Source organism: Mytilus californianus, unplaced genomic scaffold (assembly GCF_021869535.1).
Source record: "Mytilus californianus isolate M0D057914Y unplaced genomic scaffold, xbMytCali1.0.p SCAF_2, whole genome shotgun sequence".
Taxonomy (NCBI): domain Eukaryota; kingdom Metazoa; phylum Mollusca; class Bivalvia; order Mytilida; family Mytilidae; genus Mytilus; species Mytilus californianus.
The window spans coordinates 27,397,584-27,423,660 of NW_026262668.1; the positions used below are offsets into that span (position 1 = coordinate 27,397,584).

The 26,077-nt window shown below is 32.2% G+C and overlaps 1 protein-coding gene and 1 long non-coding RNA gene across 2 annotated transcripts; one reads left to right on the forward strand and one right to left on the reverse strand.

The window, feature by feature from the left end:
• The first annotated feature begins 6,160 nt into the window (after positions 1-6,160).
• On the forward strand, positions 6,161-25,110 carry LOC127729604 (uncharacterized). The gene is made up of 7 exons (XM_052237435.1): positions 6,161-6,273; positions 9,846-9,976; positions 10,894-11,188; positions 11,921-12,068; positions 16,418-16,702; positions 19,534-19,666; positions 23,226-25,110. The coding sequence occupies exons 2-7, from the start codon at positions 9,858-9,860 to the stop codon at positions 23,458-23,460; spliced, it is 1,215 nt and encodes a 404-aa protein (XP_052093395.1). The 5' UTR covers positions 6,161-6,273; positions 9,846-9,857; the 3' UTR covers positions 23,461-25,110.
• Positions 13,699-15,061, reverse strand: LOC127729607 (uncharacterized). The gene is made up of 2 exons (XR_007994740.1): positions 14,796-15,061; positions 13,699-13,805 (listed from the first exon to the last, which is right to left on the reverse strand). It is a non-coding gene; the product is annotated as an uncharacterized LOC127729607 (long non-coding RNA).
• Positions 25,111-26,077: the final 967 nt, after the last annotated feature.

Sequence of the window (26,077 nt, forward strand, 5' to 3'; positions counted from 1 at the left end):
AAGCATGATACTAAAACTTTGTTTTAATTGTAGTCTGTTTTCACTATTTATAATATAATAAAATTTTGTTTTTTTCACGAATTTATAACCAAAAAAATAACCTTGCAGAGAGCAAACCATACATTAAAGACTTCCGTTTGCCAGGGCGATAGTTTTCAACTGTTAGATGATAAGAAAGACATCTTAAAATCGTTGTATGAAACTTTATCATCGTTTACGACTTTTCGTTGTAGTTAAACATTGGTGACGCGATGGAGTTTTATCAGTGGAGCAGGAACTGCTTACCCTTCCGGAGAACCCACATATTTTGTTAAAGTTTGAGTTTTTTTATCTTTAGTTTTCTGTGTAGTGTTAATGACTGATATTTTTCTATTCGTCGCTCTTTTCGGTTGCGGTGGTGTTGTTTTTCCTTCTGCAACGTATTTATTGTCCTTATTTTCAGATGCTTCCTTTTATTACTTATTCACTTTTTATAAACAGTATTGTTCCTGTTCTGTCTAACGTCACTTTGAGTATGGTTGTTTTTACCATAGCCAAAAATTCCTACAGAGCAGACACATCACGATTTAACTAAAAATATCAAAGTATGTCGAATTCAAAAAAGTAAGGCCAATTTAACTTATAGCCTGAAAGTGATCAAAACTCCTGGAATTTGTATATTGGCGAGTCTATATTAAACAATTTAATGAGCTTTAAATAATTTAACACATTTCCACGCATTCAAAACGTAATTACTTAGGGCTACATCCTGCTTTTGAAGAGATTTTAGACAGCTAATGTTACATGTTTCCGCTCAATCGAAAGAAATCTTTAACCAATTAATTATTTGATATGTATCTGCAAGACAATATGATGATTTCAATAGAATTTAGGTGTTTGTTATGAATGTCTGTCTTATACATTTTAAAAACTTATCAAAATTGCAGTTATAGCCAAGTCAAGCAATTTATAATTTGGTCATATATAAGAAATAAGCTTTACTATTGTGATAACATAACCTCTTTTTAAATACATAAAGCTGTTAGTCAACATAAAATGTTTAGTCAACCATGCATCATTATGGACAGCCTTTATTAATATTCATATACCTATAAAACCAAGCTAATATTGTATGCATACCTTCCCTCAGCAAATGCGACAGCAACTACAAACAAAAATTAAAGAAACTTTTAAAACAAAATAATGTGGTACTCAGATAATAGTAATATTGAATATTCGATAACTATGGTTCTATGTGCTTAAGTTCTAAGATATATAATACATTTGTAAAATAAGAATTGAACATAGAAAAAAAATCGGAATCCTACCACAGCAAGCAAGTATGATCCACTTCATGGTGCAACGAAGAGACTATCAACTAGATTAACCTTCAGAAATCTATCAATTTATATTTATACATTGTCCAACCATGCAGTTCAGTCGAAACATACAAAATCGTGATTTTCATTTGAGAAACATGTAGGGCATGGTTCCAATATGATCAAAATTCAGATCTATCTTGAATCGCTTACTCGTAAAAGCATATAAGTAATAAACATAGCGAAATCACAGATCTAATTTTAATTAGATTGTTCATGGTTAATAGATATGCAAAAAAGAATACTGAAATGGTTAAATGACAATCTTCACTTTAGGCCATATATGGCCTTGATTTTCAACTTTATCATAAAAGAGCAAAAAGGTCATACTTTAGTACTTACATGGATCTATTTCAAAAGCCTTATTACTAGAATGAACAAATCTTTTCATAAGAGTAGATGTTATGATTTAAAAGCGGGATATTTTTGATATATTGTCAAAATACGATGATTTTGTGTATTTTTAGGACCTAAAAGCTTGAGGAAACCCTGGTTCTCAACCTACAACCCAAAATGTTCTGTAACCAAAAGATTTAAATGATCATATTAAATCCATAAACACAAACACTTTCTAGATCAGGGGTGGCGGCCAAAGTAAATTATGCTAAAAACTGTTAAGAATTATTGAATAATTTGACCAAAACTGACGTTACAACACAAATAATGCATAATTAAAGGGTCACTTCTTCGTCACTTGTAATGTGATTTGCCAAAAAGAAGTTATTTAAGGAATGATTGTAACATTTGTTCTGTCTATGAAGAAATAACATCAAAAATGTGGTGCAAACTGAATAACCTGTGAAGCGGGTTATTTAAAAGTGTGCGCCACATTTTTGAGGTTATTTCGAATAGGCAGAAAAAATATTACAGTCTTTCCTTATAATTTAATTCTAATTCCAAGGAGTAAATCATGAAAAAACTTTGATGACGTCACTATCACATGACAAAATTATGTCTATGAGCTGATAGACAAACAACTTTCAGTCATAATCAGAAGACGTGTTACATCCAAAATTAAATTATTTTGTATTAATTGTAATATAACAACTATCTCTATGTGAAAGTTGTAGTATTTTGACCTGATTAAAAAAAAACATCACAATCTACGGACTAATTATAATCCTTCGTGAACTTACTTCTTTGTATTAGCTGTATAAGGATTTGCTTAATGATTATTTTTTTGGAGGCTAGATTTTTAGTCGTACTTTTGAGGGTTTACATCTTCATCGTAGTTTTTGTGCTTGTGATGGAAAGAAGTTTTCATCAGTTCAAGTATCATTTAATAATGCCAACATTCAGCAGTTCTTTGATCCAAATAGTTAATCTATCAAGTTTGAATTTCGCCATTACCTTGAAAATTTACTTACAAATTATTTAATCATATTTAAATAAAAACGTAAGCATATCATTTTTATTTTACTTGAAAATGCAAGAAATGTGATAATTAATATTACAATCATTTCTCATTTCCTGATGATTTAAACTAGTCAACAAAAGTAACGTTACACAAGATTGAACCCAAAGGAGAAGGTTCAAGAAGGGCTATTATTGTTGACCCTTATATTTTTATGTTGTTTTTTTTCAATCAGGCCAAAATAATACAAATTTAACAAAGACTTAGTTGTTATAGTATTACTATTCGTTTAAAAAAAATCTTTTTGGCACCTCACATTATTAATTACGAAGTAATGATTAAAAGCCTGATAAGTGTTGTAACTTTAGTTTTTGTCTTTTTAGCAAAATTTACTTTGGCCGCCAATCCCGGTTCGAAGTCTTTTTGTGTCGAAGTATTCACCATTAATATTGGTACCTTTTGGCTACAGAACATTTCAGAACGTGGGTTGTGGCCAAGGTTTCCCTAAAGCCTTTAGGTCCGAAAAATGCACAAAATCATCGTATCTTGACAAGATCTCCAAAATGTGCTGACCATAGAATCTATAATGTTATATAATGTAGAAATGTGTTAACTTAGAAATAAGGCATTCGAAATAGGTGTATGTTAGAACAACATTGGGACCTTTTGGATATTTTATGATAAATATGAAATTCAAGGCCATATAGAATGTCAAAAATGCATTGTCCTTTACCATACGATATGATAAATAAGAAAAACTATTCAAGCATCCAATGAAAAGCATGCATTTGATGATTCAGAAAATCTTTTCAAGCATCCAATGAAAAACATTCATTTCTGATGATTCAGAAAATTTTATCAAGGCGGAAAGTATACGGTGTAAGTATAAGTGTAAGTGTTATTGGATAATGGGGTAAAATTCATTTCGGAAAATGATGAAAAAATCGGAATATAATTTCGAAAAAGTTTGCGTATACAAATATCTGCCAATGAATTAAAAAAATTTATGAGACCGTGTTCGTGTTATTGTTTTTTTTTAAATTTTGAGTGAGAAAAAACATGAAATCAATTAATTACGTATAAAATGTTTCGAATTTTTTGCATTAAATCAACGACTTTGACGAAGAAACATCACTCTGTATAAACATTAGACAAATTGAGCAATTTTCAGCTTGGTACCACGTATGCAATTTCATCATAAAAGGAATATGCATTTTCATGTATCGTTTCTTTTGTTCACTAGTATATTTAAAGGAAAAGTACGCCTCGGTCTTTTTCACCATGATAGGTTGAACATGTTTTGTTCTTTGTTAAACGCCCGCTTGCTGGTAATTTTTGATAAACAAACACGAGAAATATTTTAGAAAATTAAGAAATTGAAACTTTAAGCACTGTTCTAGGTAAGGGCAGGGTTGAGCGCTCACAAACATGTTTAACCCCGCCACATTATATATGTGCCTCTCCCAAGTCAGGAGCCTGTAATTCACGGTTGTCGTTGGTTGCCGTCTGTCATATTTTTTTTTCGTTTATTGCTTTTTCATAAATCTTAACTTTTTTTTGTGTTTTAATTGTTTCACATTTTGTCATGTCGGGGCCTTTATAATAGTTGACTATATGCTAATGGTTTTGTTCATTGTTGAAGGCCGTGCAGTGATATATAGTTGCTTAGACAAATACATCCACATCATTTGGTCTCTGTTGGATATGTGTCTCATTAGCAATCATACCTCATCTCCTTATTTCATATCTAACCATATGTATGTCCTAAATCATTATTGATTTCAAGATAAAAGCATTGTATGCTTATGTGTAGCTTAATTACTGGTTAATATAATTGAACATTAATGATTTTGATGCTCAAAATGATGTCAAGCTGTATGACATGTCTAGTCTATTATGGGTGTGTTTTAATTTTTGTGTGTGTTTACTTTCAGGCTTGCTGATAGTTTATTTTACTTGACGCGAAACAAATTAAAAAATCCAGTCATGGCCTTATCTACAGAGCTTAAATTCAACACTATACGATCAACTTCGTGATATAGATATGTAAACCATGCATACATGACATCGCATGAAATTTCATGTCCTAAAATGGAAATGATTTCCGATATTTAGATAGGCCATTGAATTGTTTTAGATTTTGTCATACCAAGGCCTCTTATAAGGTACTATACAAGGTACGTCTTTTGATTATCATAGTCATTGAAGGTCGTTCAATGCCTTATATACATGTACGGTTGTTTATTTCCTCGTTCTTTGGTCTCAGCTGGATAGTTGTCTCATTGATAATTATATCATATTTCCTTATCTGTAAATAAACTGAATATTATCAATGCGTTACCTACCATCGAGACAGACGAGGCTGTAAATTTAAACTTTTTTTCTCTCCAGGAAAGAAGATGTTGTCAAAGACATTTGGTATATTAAATCTTCGGAAATCAGTCCTGTTTTTCAATTCGAAATTATGTTCTAGAAATTCATATATTGTTTTCAATTTAGACTTGTATATTTATATATATACATGACTGATCATTTCTTGGATCATTATATCTATTCTTACACCACAACCCTTCCAATAATAAATTAGACAAATTGTATAAATACCGGTATTGTTTTGAAGACCGTAACTATAAAAATTATGTTGAAATCTAGTTGTCTTTTAGTTTTAGTTGTTACGTTGCTGTCTCGTTGATTTTATATACCCAGCATCCTCTGCTGAATTAAAAAAAAAAGGTTGAGGCTAGTCAAGTTGTTGTTTTATATACTGATATCTTCTTTATTCGTATGAATTAAAGTGCATCATACGACTTCTTGCGTTTGATATGGTCCCAATGAATTGAATGAAGAATGTTGTTCCTATACCAAATTAGATTTCAATAAAAAAAACTTTCTGTGTAGACAAATAATAAAAAACAAACAACAAATACCTCAATCATTTCATTTTGTGTGTATTAATTGGGATAAGGAGTAAGTAACTCATACTACTTCCCTTGATAAACGACCATTCCAATGTGAAAGCAATTGCAGAAAAAAAAAACACGTAAACAGTTAACTTTTTTTCAAACTTAGATCTACAATAAATAATGACATGGTTTAACAAGCTTAACAAACACATAAACGAAATGTGCAAATCAGCATACAAAGGCAACTGGCACAGATGAAATATAATAATATTCTTTATTTACAGAGGGTAACCCAATATTAGTTTTCACTAATCTTACCGTTGGGGCCCTCATTAATCTTCGAAAGAATCGGAAACATTCTGCTCATTAAATTACAGAACTTCAAACAAATTAATAAGTTAATTATTCAGAACATTATTTTTATTCCAGTTAAGAACAAAGAGGTCACAAAAAACCAACACTCGGGTGCGGGACAATGTTTGTAAAATTCTAACAACGTCCGTTTCAGTCTAGGCTTTTGAAAATGACAGGTTTTAGGTTGCACCATTATCATCACAAGAAAACCCGCCATTTTTACAAATTTTTTTTAAAGACTGATTAGCGTCGAGAAAGTTCAACTTATCAGTTGTTCATCACTTGCATTAGTACTGTTAAAAACGTAAGCCTGAAATTTTGTGGTAGCTATAAAACTCATGTCATGCGAGACCGTAAACAAAATATGCTAAGGTCTTGACAGCACTCAGCAGGCAGCCTTTTCAGTTTAAAAATTTCAAACACCCAAATAATTTGAATAGTCCGACATAAAGCATTAAGGTTAATGACCCCTTCTGTAGGCTTGTGTATTACAAAATATTCAGAGTTCTACAATATCAAAACAGTAAAAATACAATATAAAAGTGACCTGCCATTTTGTACATTGATGTACAAATGTAGGATAACGTTGTTCAAAGCAATATACTGTTAAAATATTTCATTTCATTAATAGATATGGGGATTTGGTGGCAATTGTAGCCAAGATTTTTGCAAAAACCCACAGACTTTATTGCAAAGGTTTCATTGTAAAATTGTAAACATAGATTACTCACTTGTTTGTCTCACAGGCGCTTGGGTATATGATACAGAATATTTTTTTTTTTTTGTTGATTAAAATATTCAATTTTCTATATTTATACTACATATCTATCACTACTGCGCATGTCTCATCTAGTTTCGAGTGATTTTACCAACTTTGAGACAAACCCCCATTTTGTTTCTTAGTGAGTATAAGTGTGGATAGTAAAATGGGGGTTAAGTGTCTCAAAGTTGGTAAAATCACTCGAAACTAGGTGAGACATGCGCAGTAGTGATAGATATGTAGTATAAATATAGAAAATTGAATATTTTAATCAACAAAAAAAAATATAAAAAAATATTCTGTATCATATACCCAAGCGCCTGTGGTTTGTCTATGATGTGCTGGCGTTTATTGTCAACAAAAAGTCGTAAACAACCTTTACTATCCAAAAACCTTGAGCTGAATCACTAAAGTCGAGCATACCCTAGAAGGTGTACTTGAATAAATCCATTTATTACACTCGTTTTAGCCAATATCTTTATTTTAGGGAAATCATTGCTAGCACTGCATGCTACAATCCTCTATCTATTTAGAACTGATGATGACTTAATTGTCAAATATCATGAATATAGGAGTACAGTGGGAAAGGCTGCAGATTTTTTATACAATTTCCACAAGTTAAGCATTGAAACAACAAAAGGGTACATTATCCATGTTATCCTTTAAAGCCCCCGAGTGGGTTACTGACAATCCTTTCGATATAACTGTGCCGACAGCACTTGCCAAATCATACCCTGTTCTAACCAGAAAACATTGAAAAATATACCCTGTTCTAAACAGAAATATTGAAAAACATACCCTGTTCTAGACACGCTCAGAAAATGTAAACCATGGAATGATTCTGTTCTAGACTGTATAAAATAGATGCTGTTCTAGACCTGGGTTCTAGACTGTATCTTATAAACAGTTAAATAAGCGATCCTGTTTTAGACAAATACTTTGTTTAAAAAAAGTCCCTGTTCTCACCAGCAGGGCATGAAAAAGCTACCCTGTTCTAACCAGCAGGACATGAAAAAGGGACCTTGTTCTAACCAGCAGGGCATGAAAAAGCGACCCTGTTTTGCGACACACTTGTACCACTAAAAATATAGGAAGTAACCCCCCCGGGCCTTAAGCATGAAAGGTCTATTTAAATTCAGTGCATCATTAGCATATAAATTGATCACTCAAATACACATATTTGAAACAAAAACAAATAAATACAGTAAAGAAAAAAAGCAATAATAATGTTTACATTCAAATCATTGTGTATGTTTTATACAAATACACATAAATCTATTTATAGCCATGAAGTCAATCCTCAATCTTAAGGCCTGTTTGCACAAATTGTCTGTAATGTGCATGTTTACTCCTTTGTGCTTTATGCTCAAAATATTTTCAGATCATCAACATTTATATTTCCGTGTTTTGGCAGGTTTTGTTCATCTAATACTTAAATAACACCTATTTAACTTTCTACCAAGGTAGTTTTATTCATTGCATTATATTCTGAAATCCTTTTATAATAATTACTTAATTACATTTCTGCTTGACCAATTAAAGGCTTTCCGTTGATTGAAATATTCATTTTAATCTTAAAAGAGTAAGCTTAAGACTGTTTAAAATATTGGTTAATTAAATTGACCATATGACCATTGTGGAAAACTATTTCTTAATTTAATTGACCATTTGACTTGTGCGATGTTGTTGAAAATCCTCCATACGAAATGGCAGCTTTAACAGTATGCCAATGGGGAAAAATTTACTAGTCTCATGGGGATGACTACTTTGGATTCATTTGAAAAAACTCCCCGAAAAGTCCAACACTCCAATAGGCTGATAAAGTTGGGAAATAATATATTGACGTTTATATTTATACTCTTCACAGGATAGAGCGAGACCACTATGGTATCAGATAGTTCATTGGAATGATTTATAGGAAAAATCAGTTGCAGATTATTGAATTGTAGCTAGCCTAGGCTTTTCTCTGGCTGTTCTTTTATTCAAATTTGTACTATATTTTTTTTTTATGTAAGCTAAGCAAGCTCATGAAGCTTGTTTTATTACACTATTATAACCAACTTCTAACTTAAAAAAAAATGTTTTCTCTACAAAATTACCCTTATACATGTTATACGCACATGTTACAGTCATGACAGTAAATTCAGAAATTATTGCAAGGTTTTTATTAATGTGAATAATGCAACTGGGTGAGTATCGGAATAATAAGAACTCGCATTCTGATTTCGATGCATACGTCTGTATGCAGATTTTCTTGAAAGCGCAATAATTAATCTGGCATTGTTGTCCATTCTTCAAAAATCGCAATAATATTTGCATGCAATAATTTCTGAATTTACAGTAAACACTAATATTATTAGAGGTGTTCCTGTCCATAGGATGCTAATACAAAGAAGTTATTAAGAAAAAGCCTGAGGCATGGACCCCTTTATTTCTTTTTTTATATGGACATGGGGTTGAAATACAAAAGTGTAAAAGGAAAAGTTGCACAAAATGAATAAGCAAGACTAACAGCAGGTATATAATCCATCCACAAAAAAATCATCTTGCCCTCCCCTTCTTACAACCATTCTTTAATGATTTCCTAAAATGGCTAGGTCTAATCTTATTGGTTCATCAAATGTGTGTCAACAACTGAATGGGGCAATGTTTATTTAATATATAGTTAGAAAGGAAAAATAATCAGTCTACTAAGAATAAGTAAATTTTCAATGTTGTCACGGCTGATCATGTTGATTTATTGATAAAGAAATTAATTATATATAACATGTATGAATAAAATAAGAAAAAAATGGATTCATGACCAAGTGTAGGCAGGTAAGTGAGACAACCAACATAATAAAATACCCTTTATGAAAATTTTTGATAGCTATTATTGATTCATATTAGTATGAAAATGCTCTATTATTGTGATTTTGATATTAAAACAAATTTGTAAAGTAAAATGGATAATAAATTTTGAAACAACGAAAGTAAGTATGTGTTGTGTAGAACCAGAATACTCTGTAAAGACTACTGGCTTCTGTTGAAAAAAATTTACAATATAAATTCCAACATCTAATTTGTATGACATGAATTCATCATATAAATATGTATGTCTTAAAATATATCTTCAGAAAAAATTGAAAATGGAAAGAAATCTGTGTCGGTACTTTAACACAAAGAATGGCTGCAGAAATGGTGACAGCTGTCCTTACATTCATAGAAAGAGAAAAGTAGCAAATGTAGCAAGATGTAGATACCACAGGTACAGTATGATATACATATCTTGTATATACTACTTTTCCTCTGTCTGTCCGTCTGTTTGTCTTGTCATTGCTCCTGAAAGTTTTGTCTCATATTTTAAGAAACATTTCAAATCAGTACATGTGAGTGCTATATGGTGTGATGCATTTTCACATCCTTCAATTATTGATTTCTTGTTTTGTATTAAAACTTATTAGCTCACCTGACCCAAAGGGTCAAGTGAGCTTTTTTATCACTTAGGGTATGTCATCATCAGTTAACTTTTACCAAAATCTTCTTCTGTGAAACTACTGGGCGAAAGTTAATTAAACTTAGCCACTATCATCATAGGGGTATCTATTTATAAGAACATGAGTCTGCAAGACAAGATCTACAAATAAGTGCCTATTATCTTGAAAACTATAAAAGATAGATAGACACTTTATATCGCAAAAATGATCAACAAGACAAGATCTTCTAATAAGTCAAATCTTGATGAACTTGTTAGTAGACTTGTTATAGAGTGATTTCCCTGAAATGATGTTTTTTACCTTTTTTGTGTTTTGGGCAAAAACTAAAGAAGATAGAGAGAAACTTTAAACAGAAAAATTATCAGCAATACAAGATCATCAAAAAGAGATTTTTTGTCATGAATTCTATTCTAATCCACAATTTTGGAGAGTGTCTATTGTTGAAGATGCACATAGATCTAGGTGAGCGAAACAGGCTTTTTAGAGCCTCTAGTATATTCTTACACATAATGATCATTTGATGATGAAGCAAGAAATTTTCTTTGCATTTTTACCAGGAACTTCAAATCATAGCTTCCTGAAATTTGTGTTTCACATGTTTCAACTACATTTTTGTAAAATGATTTTACTCATTATAGAATATTGTTGAAAGGTTTACGAAAAATAATGTACTTCAATCACTTTTTAGGGGACCTGGAACATGTCGTTATGGAGACAAGTGCTTTTTTCGTCATGATGATACAGGACACAAAAATTCAACACATGTAACAAAGAAGCAGCAAACAGATTTGTCTGGTCCATTACCAGGCGATGTTGATGGGGGTGACAAGGACAATAAGTCTGTTGTATCTGGTCCATTGGATTCCTCTGAGGAAGATAAAGAAAATACAGCTACTGGCACTGTTAACAAGGGAGCAAGGTCAAAGAAAGGAAAGCATCATAGAAAATCACCTAAAAGTAAAGAAAAATATCTATCTGTTCAGGTAGGTAAGGATAGAAACTGCCAATAATTTCATCACGCTGACAGACGCACGTTTCGCCTACAAAAGACTTCTCAGTGACGCTCGAATGAAAAAAGTTAAAAAGGCCAAATAAAGTACGAAGTTTACGAACATTGAGGTCCCAAAATTTTGAAATATTTTACCATTAAACTTCTAATCTAGTACTTGTTGAAAAAAAAAGGCTACATAAGTATTACATGGTACTTAATAAAAGCACACATCGACCTAAATTTAAGTCTAAATCATCACTAGCCTTTGTTAAAAAGTTATTATTAAATCAATGAAATATATGTCTGAACATGATCAATATATTCTATAAAGATAGGTAAAAGTGATTAGAGATAATCATCCTAATATCCCTCAGTGGCATTAAAACAATAGCTTGGAGTGCCTGTGTATTACCTTACAATACTTAGTGGCATTTTTATTACTGAAATAGCATTTCAATCAGGAATTAGTAACTGATGACCAAAAAAATGTCATTTAATCCTGTAAAATGTAATAATTTATAGCTACCTCAAGCACCGAAAACCCAGATCAATACACTACTACACATACATGTATGATTAATGAATAAATGTATTCAGAATTGTTCCAACAGGAACTCTTCAAAAACACATATATTATGTTTTAAAAAAGCATTAAAAAAGATGCAAAAATTCTGGAAAGGTGAAAAATATGACAAGGTTTAAATAGATATCTTGTATATTTTAGATAAATAATAAAGTTAAAGATGATAGTACTCCCATAAAATCAGCAAAACAGAAGGTTGATAAAGTAACTGGAGATAGTAATAATAGTGCAATTACTGGCAGCATTGACGAAGCTGATCAGAGTACTGAAAATAAGACACTTACCTGTGGTTAGTACTTGAGATCGCTCTTTTTTTCTACGTCAGATTTCCTCCTGTGACCCAATACACTAATTTTTAACACTCATTTAAGTTTGATGAAAATATCTTAATGCGTTTAATGTCTGATATGGGTAAAGCCATAAAGGTGGTCTGGAAAGTGTGACATTAGGATATAAAATTGAAGTTTTTGATATCTCTATCAATTCACATTATTTTGTTAGCAACCATCTGTATCTTACTACCTCTTTTTATTTGAAACCCATGGTCTTGCTATGTTTTTGTAAAATTGACCTTCCTTGTATATTTTGTGTAAGTTATATTGACAATAGTGCAATCTTTTGTTTTAAATAGTTTCTTATGGAATTAATGAAATGTATCAATATTTAGCTGCACATAATATCTTTCAACATCATTATATCATAGACCAATTCACAGAGATATCCCTGATGTTCTGAAATGTCAGTGCTGAGCAAGATCAGTATGTTATAGATGTCCAAAATAATGTTTTCTTCTAGTAACTTGTGTAAAACGTTTTTTGAACAGCAATTATATTTGTAAACATAATTATTATATTTCAAATGAAATATTTTATGTAGTTGTTGTAAACCCAGATCTTCGTTGACATAATTAAATCCAAATTCAATGTATGTTATTTTGACAATAACCCTTTTTGATAGTTTTTCTGCCTTAATTTTAAAACAGGCTACTCAAAAAACAGGGGGGCAACACTAGCTGATTTTTTAAGTAGGGGAAAACTTATCCAATACAGCTTAATCTTCTAAATGAAGAAGATGACTATTAAATCTTGTATACCATATCTTACATGTAGGTTATATTGACGAATAGTGTTTAAATTTAACCTTTTTCAAAATCATTTTTTTAAAGATTTTTTTTCTACTATTGTCTAGGTAACTGATGGTTATTTTTCATTTTACCAAATTATGATTGAATGCTTATATTGCTCACAACACTACCATCTTTTGGTTGTTATATTGACACAATGTCAAGTAACTTACTGAAAAAAAACAGGAAATCTGGTGTAACATCTGAACACAAAGAGTTTGATCCATTATGTTTATTTTGATATAAACTTAATTCTTGAATGCATGCAGGGGTTCATATTCATTATTGTTCAGCTAATAATGAAGTCACAAGCTCATAACCAAAACTATCTGAGATCTATCAGATCAAAGTGATAACTATAGAATGCAAGAAAAATAAAGGTGCACTAATTCACAAATCCAAAAGGGGGAGGAGAAATCAAGATAAATAACAAGAAAAGAACAAACCTTAAATAACAACTCAAACCCAATTAAACTATCCGGTGCACTGCAAGAGTTAGCTTAGCCTGATGGTAAACAGACACTTAATGAGTTACTCACAGTATTTAGGGGAACATATTGTTTACTGTTGGTACTAAGGAGTATTGTTAATTAGGCTCACTTGAACTGACTTTGTACTTTGGTCAAAGGTTGCTCATTTAATATGTACAGTTATGATACTCTTGGCTGTGTCAGATGGTGACTTTATTGATCAACTGTTTTCAACAATTTTTTTTCAAGAGCTTATTAAATCAACACTTTTGAAAGTAAAGTATAAAACACTTTAATGTATGACAATACTAATAATTAAACCACTATTCAAGAATCAAACCATAAATCATTTATTTAAACAAATTAAAAACATTTTAAAGTTCATTCTGCTGTCTATTCCACTGTTCATACTCAGTTGATTTATCTCAAAGATCTGAAAAGCAATAAATAAAGTTAAAATAGTTTTATACATGATTTTGAATTGAAAAGAATGAAAATGTGAGTCAAGGCTCCATGTTGAAGGCCATAACGTGACCTTATAGGCTATAATTGTTTTTTTTTACTTCTTTAGGTCTTAGGTGGAGAGTTGTTTCTTTGGCAATAATACCACATCTTCTTATGTTTATGATGTTGTATGTTATCCATGTTGAAAACAGCATTGGAAATAAGTACCACTTCACATTGATTTGCATTGTGTCTACATTCATGTTTTTATTGTCGAAATCAAGGGTATGGGGAGGTTGAGTGCTTAAAAACAAACTTTTGGACCATGGTTATATTGACTTGCATCCTTAAGTCGTCAACTTATGCTCTATTTCAAAGAAGCAGGAAATATGCTTACAATTTCACTAAAAGGCTTAATTTTTTTATTGTAGAAGAGATTTGTAGGCTAAAAGCCAAAGTCAACATATTTCAGTAGTAATAGTAGCTTAAGGACTACTGTGGGAGTAGGAGTTATATTGACCCTAACATTAAGGTGTCAACTAACTCTCTTAATGACCATGGTTATATTGACTATGCATATAATTGTCAACTAACACCCTGTGAAAAAGCACTGAAAATTACTACACCCTTTTTAAATGTATATTAACTTTTCCCCTTTGTTATCTGTAAGTTGAAATAGAAGTTAAATGAAAAGAATGGTGCAGTATATCTCTACGAAGATCATCTACATCCTAGGTGTTATATTGACTGGCTTGACAAAATTGGTCAAGAAAAGGTCATATCGATGTTACCGTAAAAAGTGAACGAACGGTTTGACTTCGGTGTTTGAATGCGTTATTTTCATTAGTTCTTATCATTCTAAGCATATTATTTTGGCAAAAATTATATAAAACAGTGTCAATTTGACAGAATGGTTTGGTCGTTATACTTTGTTTGACGCCCTGGTCGTTATTAGTTTGACATTTTGCTCAAAACTTACCATCGAGTTCTTCTTCCATTTTCATCCATGAATGATAGCGATGCTGACATTTAGTTTCGTATATATAGCAATTTTGAAATGAAACAAAGTATTTTTTTCTCCCTGGATAAACTCTTTCCGTCAATAATAAGGAATAAACATTTACGTACGTTTAACGTTATTTTGACATTACAAACTTGCCATTCTATGCTTCTCATAAAACGGAATACGAAACCAAAACTAGAACTATTTGAAACAGCCGAGATACGACGGCGCATGAATATGACAGAAACCAATCAAATGTTCCGCAGATGACGATATCGCGGAAAACCCCGTGCGTTATTTTTACCATTGTAGTCTATTGTCAATATAACATTACTAACCCTGTCGAAATAATCGTTTATTTGATAATTTTACTGCATTTCACGCAAAACTTTGACGGAGTTATAGTGCAACAACACTTTTCTGACGATTTAACTTGCTTTCCGTTTTTCTTTTGCCCATAAAAACAACCAGGTATATTTTTTGTTAGAAGGGGGTTTCCATGTCACGCTTGGGACACAGGAACGTACAGATCTACGTTTGACAAACTTCAATAACAAGACACATTGAATTAGCTGATATTTGATATTTATCAAATCTTCTGCTTCATCATGGCACTGATGCACAATAACAAGTTGTAATCAAATAACATATATTAAATATTTTAAAATTGGGATTTAAGCTTCAGATGGTTATTTGACCAATTTGGAGCACCTTTTTGGCTTTACCCATATACATGTATGTACATTTCTCTAAAGAACTTTAAAAAGTCCTTGACATGAAATAATTTGATGGAAACTTTGTGTCTTTGTTACAGAATCATCTTGTATTTTGGGAATACACCCTATAGCTATTTTTCTGTCATCATATGGTCATTGCAGTACATATCAGAGTGTGTATAAAAAAAGGTCTATTGCCACTGTCTTAAAGTAATCGTTGAATGATTGAGTAGGTTTATCATCAGCAAAAGTTTGGGTGAAAAGGAAATATAAGGCAAAAGTGAGCAGAAGATAGGTAGGATTCAAATAACATGTATATAACAAAGTAAAATATCTTGTAGAACAGAATATTTGTTGTTAAATTGGACATAAACTCTTCTGTTGTTTTAAGTTTACAGTTTGAAGATTGTCACCTTGGTTATTTCATCTATACGTCAATTGATGACCAGTATTTTCAACAATTCTGAATTTTCCAGCTGGACAGCATTTTACCTGAACAAAATTTGAATTTGAAGGGCTGATATCTGGTAGTAAATTATAACACATTCTCATGTTGAGGTGCCTTCATTTAGTTGTGTTTATAGTGCACAGAAATACAATTCGTAATGAGAACCTTAAATGTGATGCCTTTTGTTGGAAGAGTGCCATGCTCTCTGCAAGCAATAGAGATATTGCTGTAATGTTAAGGAAATGTTGGGGGACATTAACATACATCTACCCCATTTTTCCAGTTCGCCCTTCTTCTGTTCTTCTCACTCAGCAAACTAAATAATTGGTTAATTGTTCATTTTGTCTCATCATAAAGTTGTAAAATATTTGCTACTTTGCCCAGCAATTCCCTTTCATTTCTTCTATTTATAAACTTGAGCATTAATATTTTAGGAGAGTGTGGAATTGTGTTGGAAGATGTGCCACTTGAAGACCATGAGCAACTAGATGAACTTGAGAAACATTATAAAGAAAAAGTACTGAAAATGGAGAAACACCACATAAAGTTCCTAGACAAAGATCAACGTTTCAAGTTTCCAACCTCTTGTGGTGTTTGTGCAAAGGACTTTTCTAGGTCTTATGGATTATTGAAACACATTACTGATAAAGTAAAATCGAAGAAAAATGATTGGAAACCACATGAAGAATTCTTAGAATCAGTTTTATCTGGATTGTGGGGTTAGTCTTGTTAGCTATGTAGGCTCATTAGTAAATTCATTGACCAAAATTTTGGTAAAATTATTTCATCTGCAACTTTAAATATTTTTATGCCACAGCATACAATATTTTAAGTGTACTGTAAGAGTGTCGTAATGGGGGTACCTTCATGACGAATAGTGGTAAAAATTCTTGCCAAATGACGTTTTTGGTAATTTTTGGTTCAGGACGATAAAATGTACACTTTCTTTTAGACGATAAAAAAATCAACTAATTTTGACGAATCACGTTAAATTTTTTCCAATAATAACCGTTAACGATAATTTTTTGAGACGATAAGGTTATTTTAACAAATCAAGGTAAAATTTTAACAAATTTGGCGCTAACGGTAGCCGAAAATGACTGTTTGACGCCTGACGGTAAAGGGCATTCCTACCCTCCTGTAAATTCAGAAATTATTGAGTGCATTTATTATTGTGATTTTTGAACATTGGACAAAAATGTGAAATTAAATATTGCAATTTCAGTCAAATCCGCTTACAGGTATATGTAGAATTTTTGTAAGATTTGCAAGTAAAATGAAAATTTTGTTTTATGGTGTTTGGGGTCTTAAAAAGTGCCTTCCATGCCCCCTATGCGTTAAATTCTGAAAAAGCCCTTATCAGATTGATTTGGGGACAGTCAGGGGTACTACTTGTACAAGTAATCTTTATTTACTTGAAGAAGTAAATAAAATATACTTCTATAAGTTAATTATAATGTTTGAATAATCTCCCCTTAATTTTCTAAAAAATTTACTTGTATAAGTAATTTTTTTTTACAATCCCAGAAAAATTCTCATGTTTTGAGATGTAAAAACATGCCTTTAACAATTTTTCTCAGGTAAGCTCATGATTTTTGATTAAAGTTCAATGTTTCGTCTCATTAATTCAACAAAGAAACTGATTGCGCAAAGATCTTAAGTATTTGTGCAAGGCCTTCAAAAATTGCCCCTTGGGGGCTTGTAAATGAGCAGTGTTCTGAAGATAACAGGCAAATGAGATTTTCATTGTCCATGAAATTACACTTACACTACAGACAATTAAAAATTATATTAGAGCAAAGAAGTCCTAAGAATTTAAGAAAAGAAGATAGGATGACTTTTTTACTTGTGTAAGTAAAAAAATCTGAATGTTTAAGGGACATAACTAAGCCGAATTATTTTTTACCTATACAAGTAAATAAAATACACTTGTATAAGTATCCTACAAATTTACCTATATAAATATATTAATATTTACTTCTTCAAGTAAATAAAAATTACTTGTACAAGTAGTACCCCTGGCTGGGAGAGGAAGAGGGTGGACACAAAACAAATCACAGACTTAGTCATTGCTAGAAATATGGAAGTTTGTCAATGCAAAATCTACTTAAGTTTGCATAACATTGAGTTAAACTAACTTCATCCACATTTAGCTGTACAACTTTGATTTCATTTTTTGTTTTATTGATTTTTTGAAGGATTTCCCATATCAGAACATGGACTTTGACCATTTATTCATATGAGAAATTTTGTTGATTCAAATATTGAAATGGTGAGACATATAATTTTTGTGTCAACATGCCTGTCAACCTCTTAAAGAGAAAATGTCTTAACTAAAGTGAAAATGTCTTAACTAAAGAGAAAATGTCTTAACTAAAGAGAAAATGTCTTAACTAAAGAGAAAATGTCTTAACTAAAGAGAAAATGTCTTAACTAAAGTGAAAATGTACATCATGATCTGCATTGAGTAAAAAATTATCTATGAACTTTTTGGGGCTGAAATTAGGTACTGCAAATTTATAAATTATTACCAAGTTTTAAGCTCACTGGGACGGGCCCCATGTGAGCTGATGCCATCACTTGGCGTCTGTCGTCGTCGTTGTATGTTGTCGTCGTCTGTCGTCGTAAACTATTTCAAAAATCTTCTCCTCTGAAACTACTGGGCCAAATACATTCAAACTTTAACTAAATGTTCCTTAGGGTATCTAGTTTATAAATTGTATCCGAAGTATTAATCCATCGACAAACATGGCCGCCATGGCTAAAAATAGAACATAGGGGTCAAATACAGTTTTTGGCTTATATCTCAAAAACTAAAGCTTTAAGAGCAAATCTGACATGGTAAAATTGTTCAATTGGTCAAGATCTATCAGCTCTGAAATTTTCAGACAAATCGAACAACCCATTGTTGGGTTGCTGCCACCGAATTGGTAGTTTTAACAAAATTTTGCAGTTTTTTGTTATTATTTTTAATATTATTATAGATATATATAAACTGTAAGCAGCAATAATGTTCAGCAAAGTAAGATCTACAAAAAAGTTAATGTGACCATAATTGTCAATTGACCCCTTAAGGAGTTATTGCCCTTTAAAGACAATTTTACACAATTTGTTCATCAAGTTTGCTAACATTTAAAAATCTTCTCCTCTGAAATACAGGTGAGCGATTCAGGCTCTTTAGAGCCTCTTGTTATTAATGCGAATAATGCAACTGGGTAAGTATTGAAAAAATAAGAACTCTTATTACGATATCTCAAACATGTAATTGTATAGAACTTTTCCTAATATCTCATTAATAAATGCCTCCAATAATTTCTGAATTGACAGTATTCAGAGATCACATTGATTATGATTTTAAAATATGTTTATTTCTTAAAATACTTTTTTTTTATATGACATGCAAAAAGCGGGTCAAAAATAACATGCACAAAATAATTTTTATCAATTTTTAGTTCCTTTGGATAAAGGATATCAGTGTTAATATTTCTGAATTTACAACAATAAAATAGATTATTTATAAATGTCCTAAAACAGATACAATATATTTCAGAAAGAGACCTTGGTTTGACTGATGAAAAAGAATGTATGGATTGGTTACTGATACATTTAGTAGAATCTTATGAAGGAGAAGATACAGACAGTGATGTTAGTGATGAGGAGGATGGAATGAATGCTTTGTTTGGGTAGGTAACAGTGTAAATGGAATGAATGCTCTGTTTGGGTAGGTAACAGTGTTAATGGAATGTATGCTCTGTTATGTAGGTAACAGAATTAATGGAATGAATGCTCTGTTTGTGTAGGTAACAGTGTTAATGGAATGAATGCTCTGTTTGGGTAGGTAACAGTGATAATGGAATGAATTCTCTGCTTGGGTAGTTAACAGTGAGAATGGAATGAATGCTCTGTTTGGTTAGGTAACTGTGATAATGGAATGAATGCTTTGTTTGGGTAGGTAACGGTGTTAATGGAATGAATGCTCTGTTTGGGTAGGTAACAGTGTTAATGGAATGTATGCTCTGTTATGTAGGTAGCAATGTTAATGGAATGAATGCTCTGTTTGTGTAGGTAACAGTGTTAATGGAATGAATTCTCTGCTTGGGTAGGTAACAGTGATAATGGAATGAATGCTCTGTTTGGTTAGGTAACTGTGATAATGGAATGAATGCTATGCTTGGGTAGGTAACAGTGATAATGGAATGAATGCTCTGTTTTGTTAGGTAACAGTGTTAATGGAATGCATGCTCTGATTGGTAGGTAACAGTGAAAATGGAATGCATGCTCTGTTTGGGTAGGTAAATGTGTTTATGGAATGAATGCTCTGTTTGGGTAGGTAACTGTGTTTATGGAATGAATGCTCTGTTTGGGTAGATAACAGTGTTCATGGAATGAATGCTCTGTTTGGGTAGGTAACTGTGTTCATGGAATGAATGCTCTGTTCAGTTAGGTAATAGTGATAATGGAATGCATGTTCTGTTTGGGTAGGTAACTGTGTTAATGGAATGAATGCTCTGTTTGGGTAGGTAACAGTGTTCATGGAATGAGTGCTCTGTTTGTGTAGGTTTAAACAGTGTTCATGGAATGAATGCTCTGTTTGGTTATGTAACAGTGATGATGGAATGCATGGTCTGTTTGGGTAGGTAACTGTTTTAATGGAATGAATGCTCTATTTGGGTAGGTAACTGTGTTAATGGAATGAATGCTCTGTTTGGGTAGGTACAGTGTTCATGGAATGAATGCTCTGTTTTTGGTTAGGTAACAGTGATAATGGAATGCATGCTCTGTTTGGGTAGGTAACAGTGTAAATGGAATGAATGCCCTGTTTGGGTAGGTAACAGTGTTAATGGAATGAATGCTTTGTTTATTTAGGTAACAGTGTTGAATGAATGAATGCTCTGTTTGGGTAGGTAATAGTATAAATGGAATGAATGCTCTGTTTGGGTAGGTAACTGTGTTAATAGGATGAATGCTCCGTTTGGGTTGGTAACTGTGTTAGTGGAATGAATACTCTGTTTGGGTAGGTAATTGTGTTAATGGAGTTAATGCATTGTTTGGGTAGGTAACTGTGTTAATGGAATTAATGCTTTGTTTTGGTTGGTATTAATGATGATATTTATGGCTTTATTTATAAAATTAAGAAGATGTGGTATGATTGCCAATGAAACAACTTTCCACAAGAGACCAAATGACACAGAAATTAACAATAATAGGTCACTGTACTGCCTTCAACAATGAGAAAAACCCATACGGCATAGTCAGCTATGCTTTGTTTGGATGGTACACAGTGTTTATGGTGATATTTATGACTTAAGTGCTCTGTTTAAATGGCTTACCATGTTTATTGTGAAATTTATGGCTGTAGTGCTCTGTGTGGATGGTTAACTGTTTATGGTGATATTTTTGGCTTTAGTGCTCTGTTTGGGTATGTTACAGTGTTAATGGTGATATTTTTTACTTCTGTGCTCTGTTTGGGTAGGTAACAGTGTTTTTGTCCTGTTATGGAAGGTTGCAGGGTTTATGGTGATATTTATGGCTTTTATGCTCTGTTTTGGTTGGTTGTAGTGTTAAATGTGATATTTATGGTTTTTATCTCGACCTGACAGAGTCAAAAAACGAGACATAGGTACAATGTATGCTGTTTCTGGCGGCGGTGTCAACAATGTATTAGTTTGTGATTATGTCTCGTTTATGGTGAACCACTAGGGTAGGTCAATGATATTTGGTATGCAGTTGTATTAGCATTGGCATATCTCATTTCCATTGAGATTATTTGGCCCCGCTCCCTCAGTCATGGTCTATTGACTTTGAAACTTTTGCTTAGTTTACATGTTGATGATGTATTAGTTTGTGATCAGGTCAGTTCAAAGGGAACCATTAGTGGTAGGCCAATGTTAATTGGTTTGCGTTGTATAAGCATTAGCACATTTCATTTCCATGGAGAATATTTGCCCCCCCCCCCCCCCTCTCAGTCATGGTCTATTGACTTTGAAACTTTTGCTTAGTTTACATGTATTAGTTTGTGATTAGATCAGTTAAAGATGAACCGCTAATGTTAAGTCAATGATATTTGGTATGCAAATTTATTGGCATTTGCAAATTTCGTTTCCATTGAGATTATATAGCCGTACCCCCTTATCATGGTTCATTGACTTTGAAACTTTACAAGTTAATGTTTGTGTTTAGGTTTGTTTAAAGGGGACAAATAATGATGTCAGTGGTATTTGGTATGCAGTTGTGTTAGCATTGGCACATCTCATTTCCATGGAGATTGTGTAGCCCTGTACCTTCAGTCATGATTCATTGACTTTGAATATTTGCATAACTTACATGTTAAAGTATTGCTATTTTAATTTCAACATTTGCATTATCAAAATTACAAAAAGGCGAGACATATCTCTGTGTTAACAGTTTATTATGTTCTGTTTGGGTAGGTAGCATTGTTAATGGGGATATTTATGGCTTTTGTGTCCTGATTGGGTAGGTAGCAGTGTTAATGGTGACATTTATGGATTTTATGCTGTTTCGGTTGGTTGCCGTGTTATTCATGGTAAATGGTGATATGCATGGCTTTTATGTCCTGTTTTGGTAAGTTGCAGTGTTAATGGTGATATTTATGACTTTTATGTCCTATTTTGGTAAGTTGCAGTGTTAATGGTGATATTTATGACTTTTATGTCCTGTTTTGGTAAGTTGCAGTGTTAATGGTGATATTTATGACTTTTATGTCCTGTTTTGATAGGTATTGGTGTTAATGGTGATATTTATGGCTTTTATGTCCTGTTTTGGTAGGTAGCATTGTTAATGGGAATATTTATGACATGTATGTCATGTTTTTTAGCAGTGCTTCAAAGACATTTATGATGCAATAAATGATTATTCTTCAATGTCACAAGTTGAGATGTTTACCTAGATTCAAGGTCTTTAACTAAATAAAAATATGCCTAAACTAGACATTGTATTTTAAATTACTATACAAAGGACCCTAAAAATTAGCAAAACTACCCTAAACACATCAAGTTTAGGTTTACTTGATATTTGTCTTGTAGTTTGCATATTTGTATTGTATTGTGAATTCTTTTGTCTTAGATTTGGCTTTAAATTGTGGTATTCATATGAAATTTCTTTATCTGCCTTTTTGAAAGTTTTTCACTTTTCCATATTTTATTCTAGATTTTGATGGTCTAATTGGGTTGATGTTTCATGCATAACATATTATTATATACATGTACAAATTTATGACTTCAGGTTGATGGCTTTGAGTAAGCATCTTCACGGGGGACCACATTTCCTCCATGATGATGATGACTCCTTAGACTCAGACGATGACTCTCCATACACTGTTAATTATGGTAACCTATGGGGTATGAATGACTATGATATTAATGAGCTGGCATGCCAGGGAATTATGCCATGGGATCCAGAGGCTGGTGCTGCCCTTGCAGTTTTGAATGGAGAAGATAACTATGATTACTTTGGTTAAAAAGGAGATATTTTGTGTTCAGTGTTTATTTAAAATGAGGATTATTATTAATTAATGGTGCTATGATGTCAATTAATGTATAGATTAACCAGGTTTGTTTTAATAACATACCTTACCTACCAATATTTTGGAGCTACAAAGTGGGAGATCTCCCCCCCCCCCCCCCCCCCCCCCCCTTTACAGCTTCACTAAGGGGGCAATGATGCATGATGACCTTATTTATAAAGTATAGTTAGATATAGTTTAACCTTTATCCATCATTCTGTCATTCAGCAACAAACAGTTATACAGTCTTTTTTTTCTAAAAGCCTTCACATATTGAGCTGATTTTTAGTATGTGAGTAAAAATGGCTTAAAGCATTTTTTGCAGAGCAGGGCCGTTCGTGTCATTCTGACACATCTAGTTTCATTCAAAATTTTGTATTAAGATGCAAAGTATTTTAACATTTAAGATCATTTTAAGGAAAACATTTAAATATCTATGCATGGATTTAAATACCGGTAGCTATATAGTTATTTATTAAAACAACATTTTTGATGAGCTCGGATGTCTTTTTACTATGAAAAGTAGAATTATTTTTGCAATACAGTGAAAATGAACAATAGAAAATACTATCAAAACAACTCAATGATGAAAGGGGGTATTAACAGAGTGATTTTTTTTTTTCAAAGATAGATTTTGACCACCCTCAGGTGACAGGTCCAAAAGGGAAGGTTTCAATTTTTTAAAGGAAAAAGAGGGAATTTCCCTTGTAGAACTGTTGTATTGGCAATTATGACATTCAGCAATGAGTCTATTCCACTTTTTAGCAGCTTTCTTTTATTGTCAGTTGGATTTTTCTATTATGATAAGTCAATGTGAGTTTTTGGCATCTCACGGTATAATCTATTTTCAGATCTGATGGGCAGTCATGATCACTCCACATATATTTGACAATACATTGTACTTTAAATTCTATTATTATGCATGTTATACCAACTATTATAAATTACAGAATTTTTTGTAACATTTTACTTAGCTTCTTTATTCAGGATCGATTTGATTTAGTTGTGAACTACTGAGCATGGAAATTTTGTCAATGTCAAATAAACATGTGGTATAATTTGCTGGACAAAATAATTTTTAATGTGAAGTTTATAAATAGACCAATATTTTGAAGGTTGTCTTATGAAAGTATTGATTTATGTTATTTTGATGGATAGAACATGTTCACTGCAGCTGAGGTGAATTTTGTCATTTCCAGTCAACATGATGGGGTTAAGGCACAGGGAAGGTAAAATTTCTTGATTGTTCCCTGTGTTCTCTGTATGGAGTGGATACCCCATTTTTTTCAATCATTAGAATTGAGATGTACACTACCTTGGAAAATGAGAAATTCTTTTTATATACAATATTTTTATGAAATCTAATGTTAGATTTGAGTAAACAAGAGTGATAAATACCTCTCAAATTCTAGTGTTAAATTTGATTTGGCAAGAGTGGGCTGTCCCACAGTAATGACAAACCAACTGAACTGTTGTGTTCATGATGCATGTTTCATTCTCACTCAGGGCAAGATGATTATTTAAAATTTGAGTTGATTGACATCTTATTGTATATATAGTTATGAAATATTGTATAAAATTACAAATAAACTATTCTGTGGTTAATTGTTATTTAAAAAAATAGTTATGTCTTCCTTTGAATTTTTTTTTTACTCTTTTTTTTTTTTTTCCTTGAAAAAAATACACCTTTTTTTTTTTTCATGAAAAAAAAAACACTGTTCAAAACTTTTTTTTTTACTGTGGGTAGTGTTTATATATGCCTATGAAAGACCAACATATACTTGTATACTATTTTCCTTCTAGCTGTACCTTGATTTATCCTACTGTCCTCTATTCATTCATGAAAACTAACGTTGGCTTTGCCCAGTCCTTAGTAATTTTTTACACAATGTTATGTTCTATGAAGACAAAATCTATAAAATATATAGGCTGAAATGTTGTCTTCTTACCATAACCATTATCTGTATTGTACGTTAAGCAAAAGATAACTGTTCTATCAGATCCTTGAAATATTATGAAGAGTTCACATGGCCTTGTACTTTTTGTCTCGCCTTTGACGAAATTTCACAGAACACAAGACAAAGGGATCCTTATCCAGCAGTGTAAACTATTTGTATAAAGCGTTATCTTTCAGAGGGTAAAAGACCTGGTTACATCATACCTTGAATATATAGTGGGGGCGGAAGGACCTTTTTTGGATGTTGGGATTGGGCCTTTATTTTTGCTGGAATTTGGGATTTACATTAAATGGGACTTGGGAATGGATGATTCAATTTTTTGGAATTCTCCATTCTGTTTATTTTTGCGGGAATTCAGGATTCAGTTTTTATTTTTGAGAGAAATTGGGTGGACACCCCTCCTACCCCCTGTATACAGTTGCTTTATGTTCTGAAGTTTCCTTCTGTCATATGTCAACTGCCTTTGTGGTCTCATGGCAGAGTGCTAGCCTAAAGTGCAGGTCATGGGTTCAATCTTATGGCTGGATCAAACCAGACTAAAATTGGTATTTACTGCTTCTCTTCTAAGCACATGGCATTAAGGAGGAAGAGCGAAACTGGTCATCCGGCAATCA

Bases quoted from the DNA above. Each gene is read 5' to 3' on its own strand.
- LOC127729604 (XM_052237435.1), top strand. From the start codon at position 9,858: ATGGAAAGAAATCTGTGTCGGTACTTTAACACAAAGAATGGCTGCAGA. The intron at 11,189-11,920 runs GTAGGTAAGGAT...TGTATATTTTAG, and splicing joins AAAAATATCTATCTGTTCAG to ATAAATAATAAAGTTAAAGA. The intron at 19,667-23,225 runs GTAGGTAACAGT...TTATGACTTCAG, and splicing joins GGAATGAATGCTTTGTTTGG to GTTGATGGCTTTGAGTAAGC.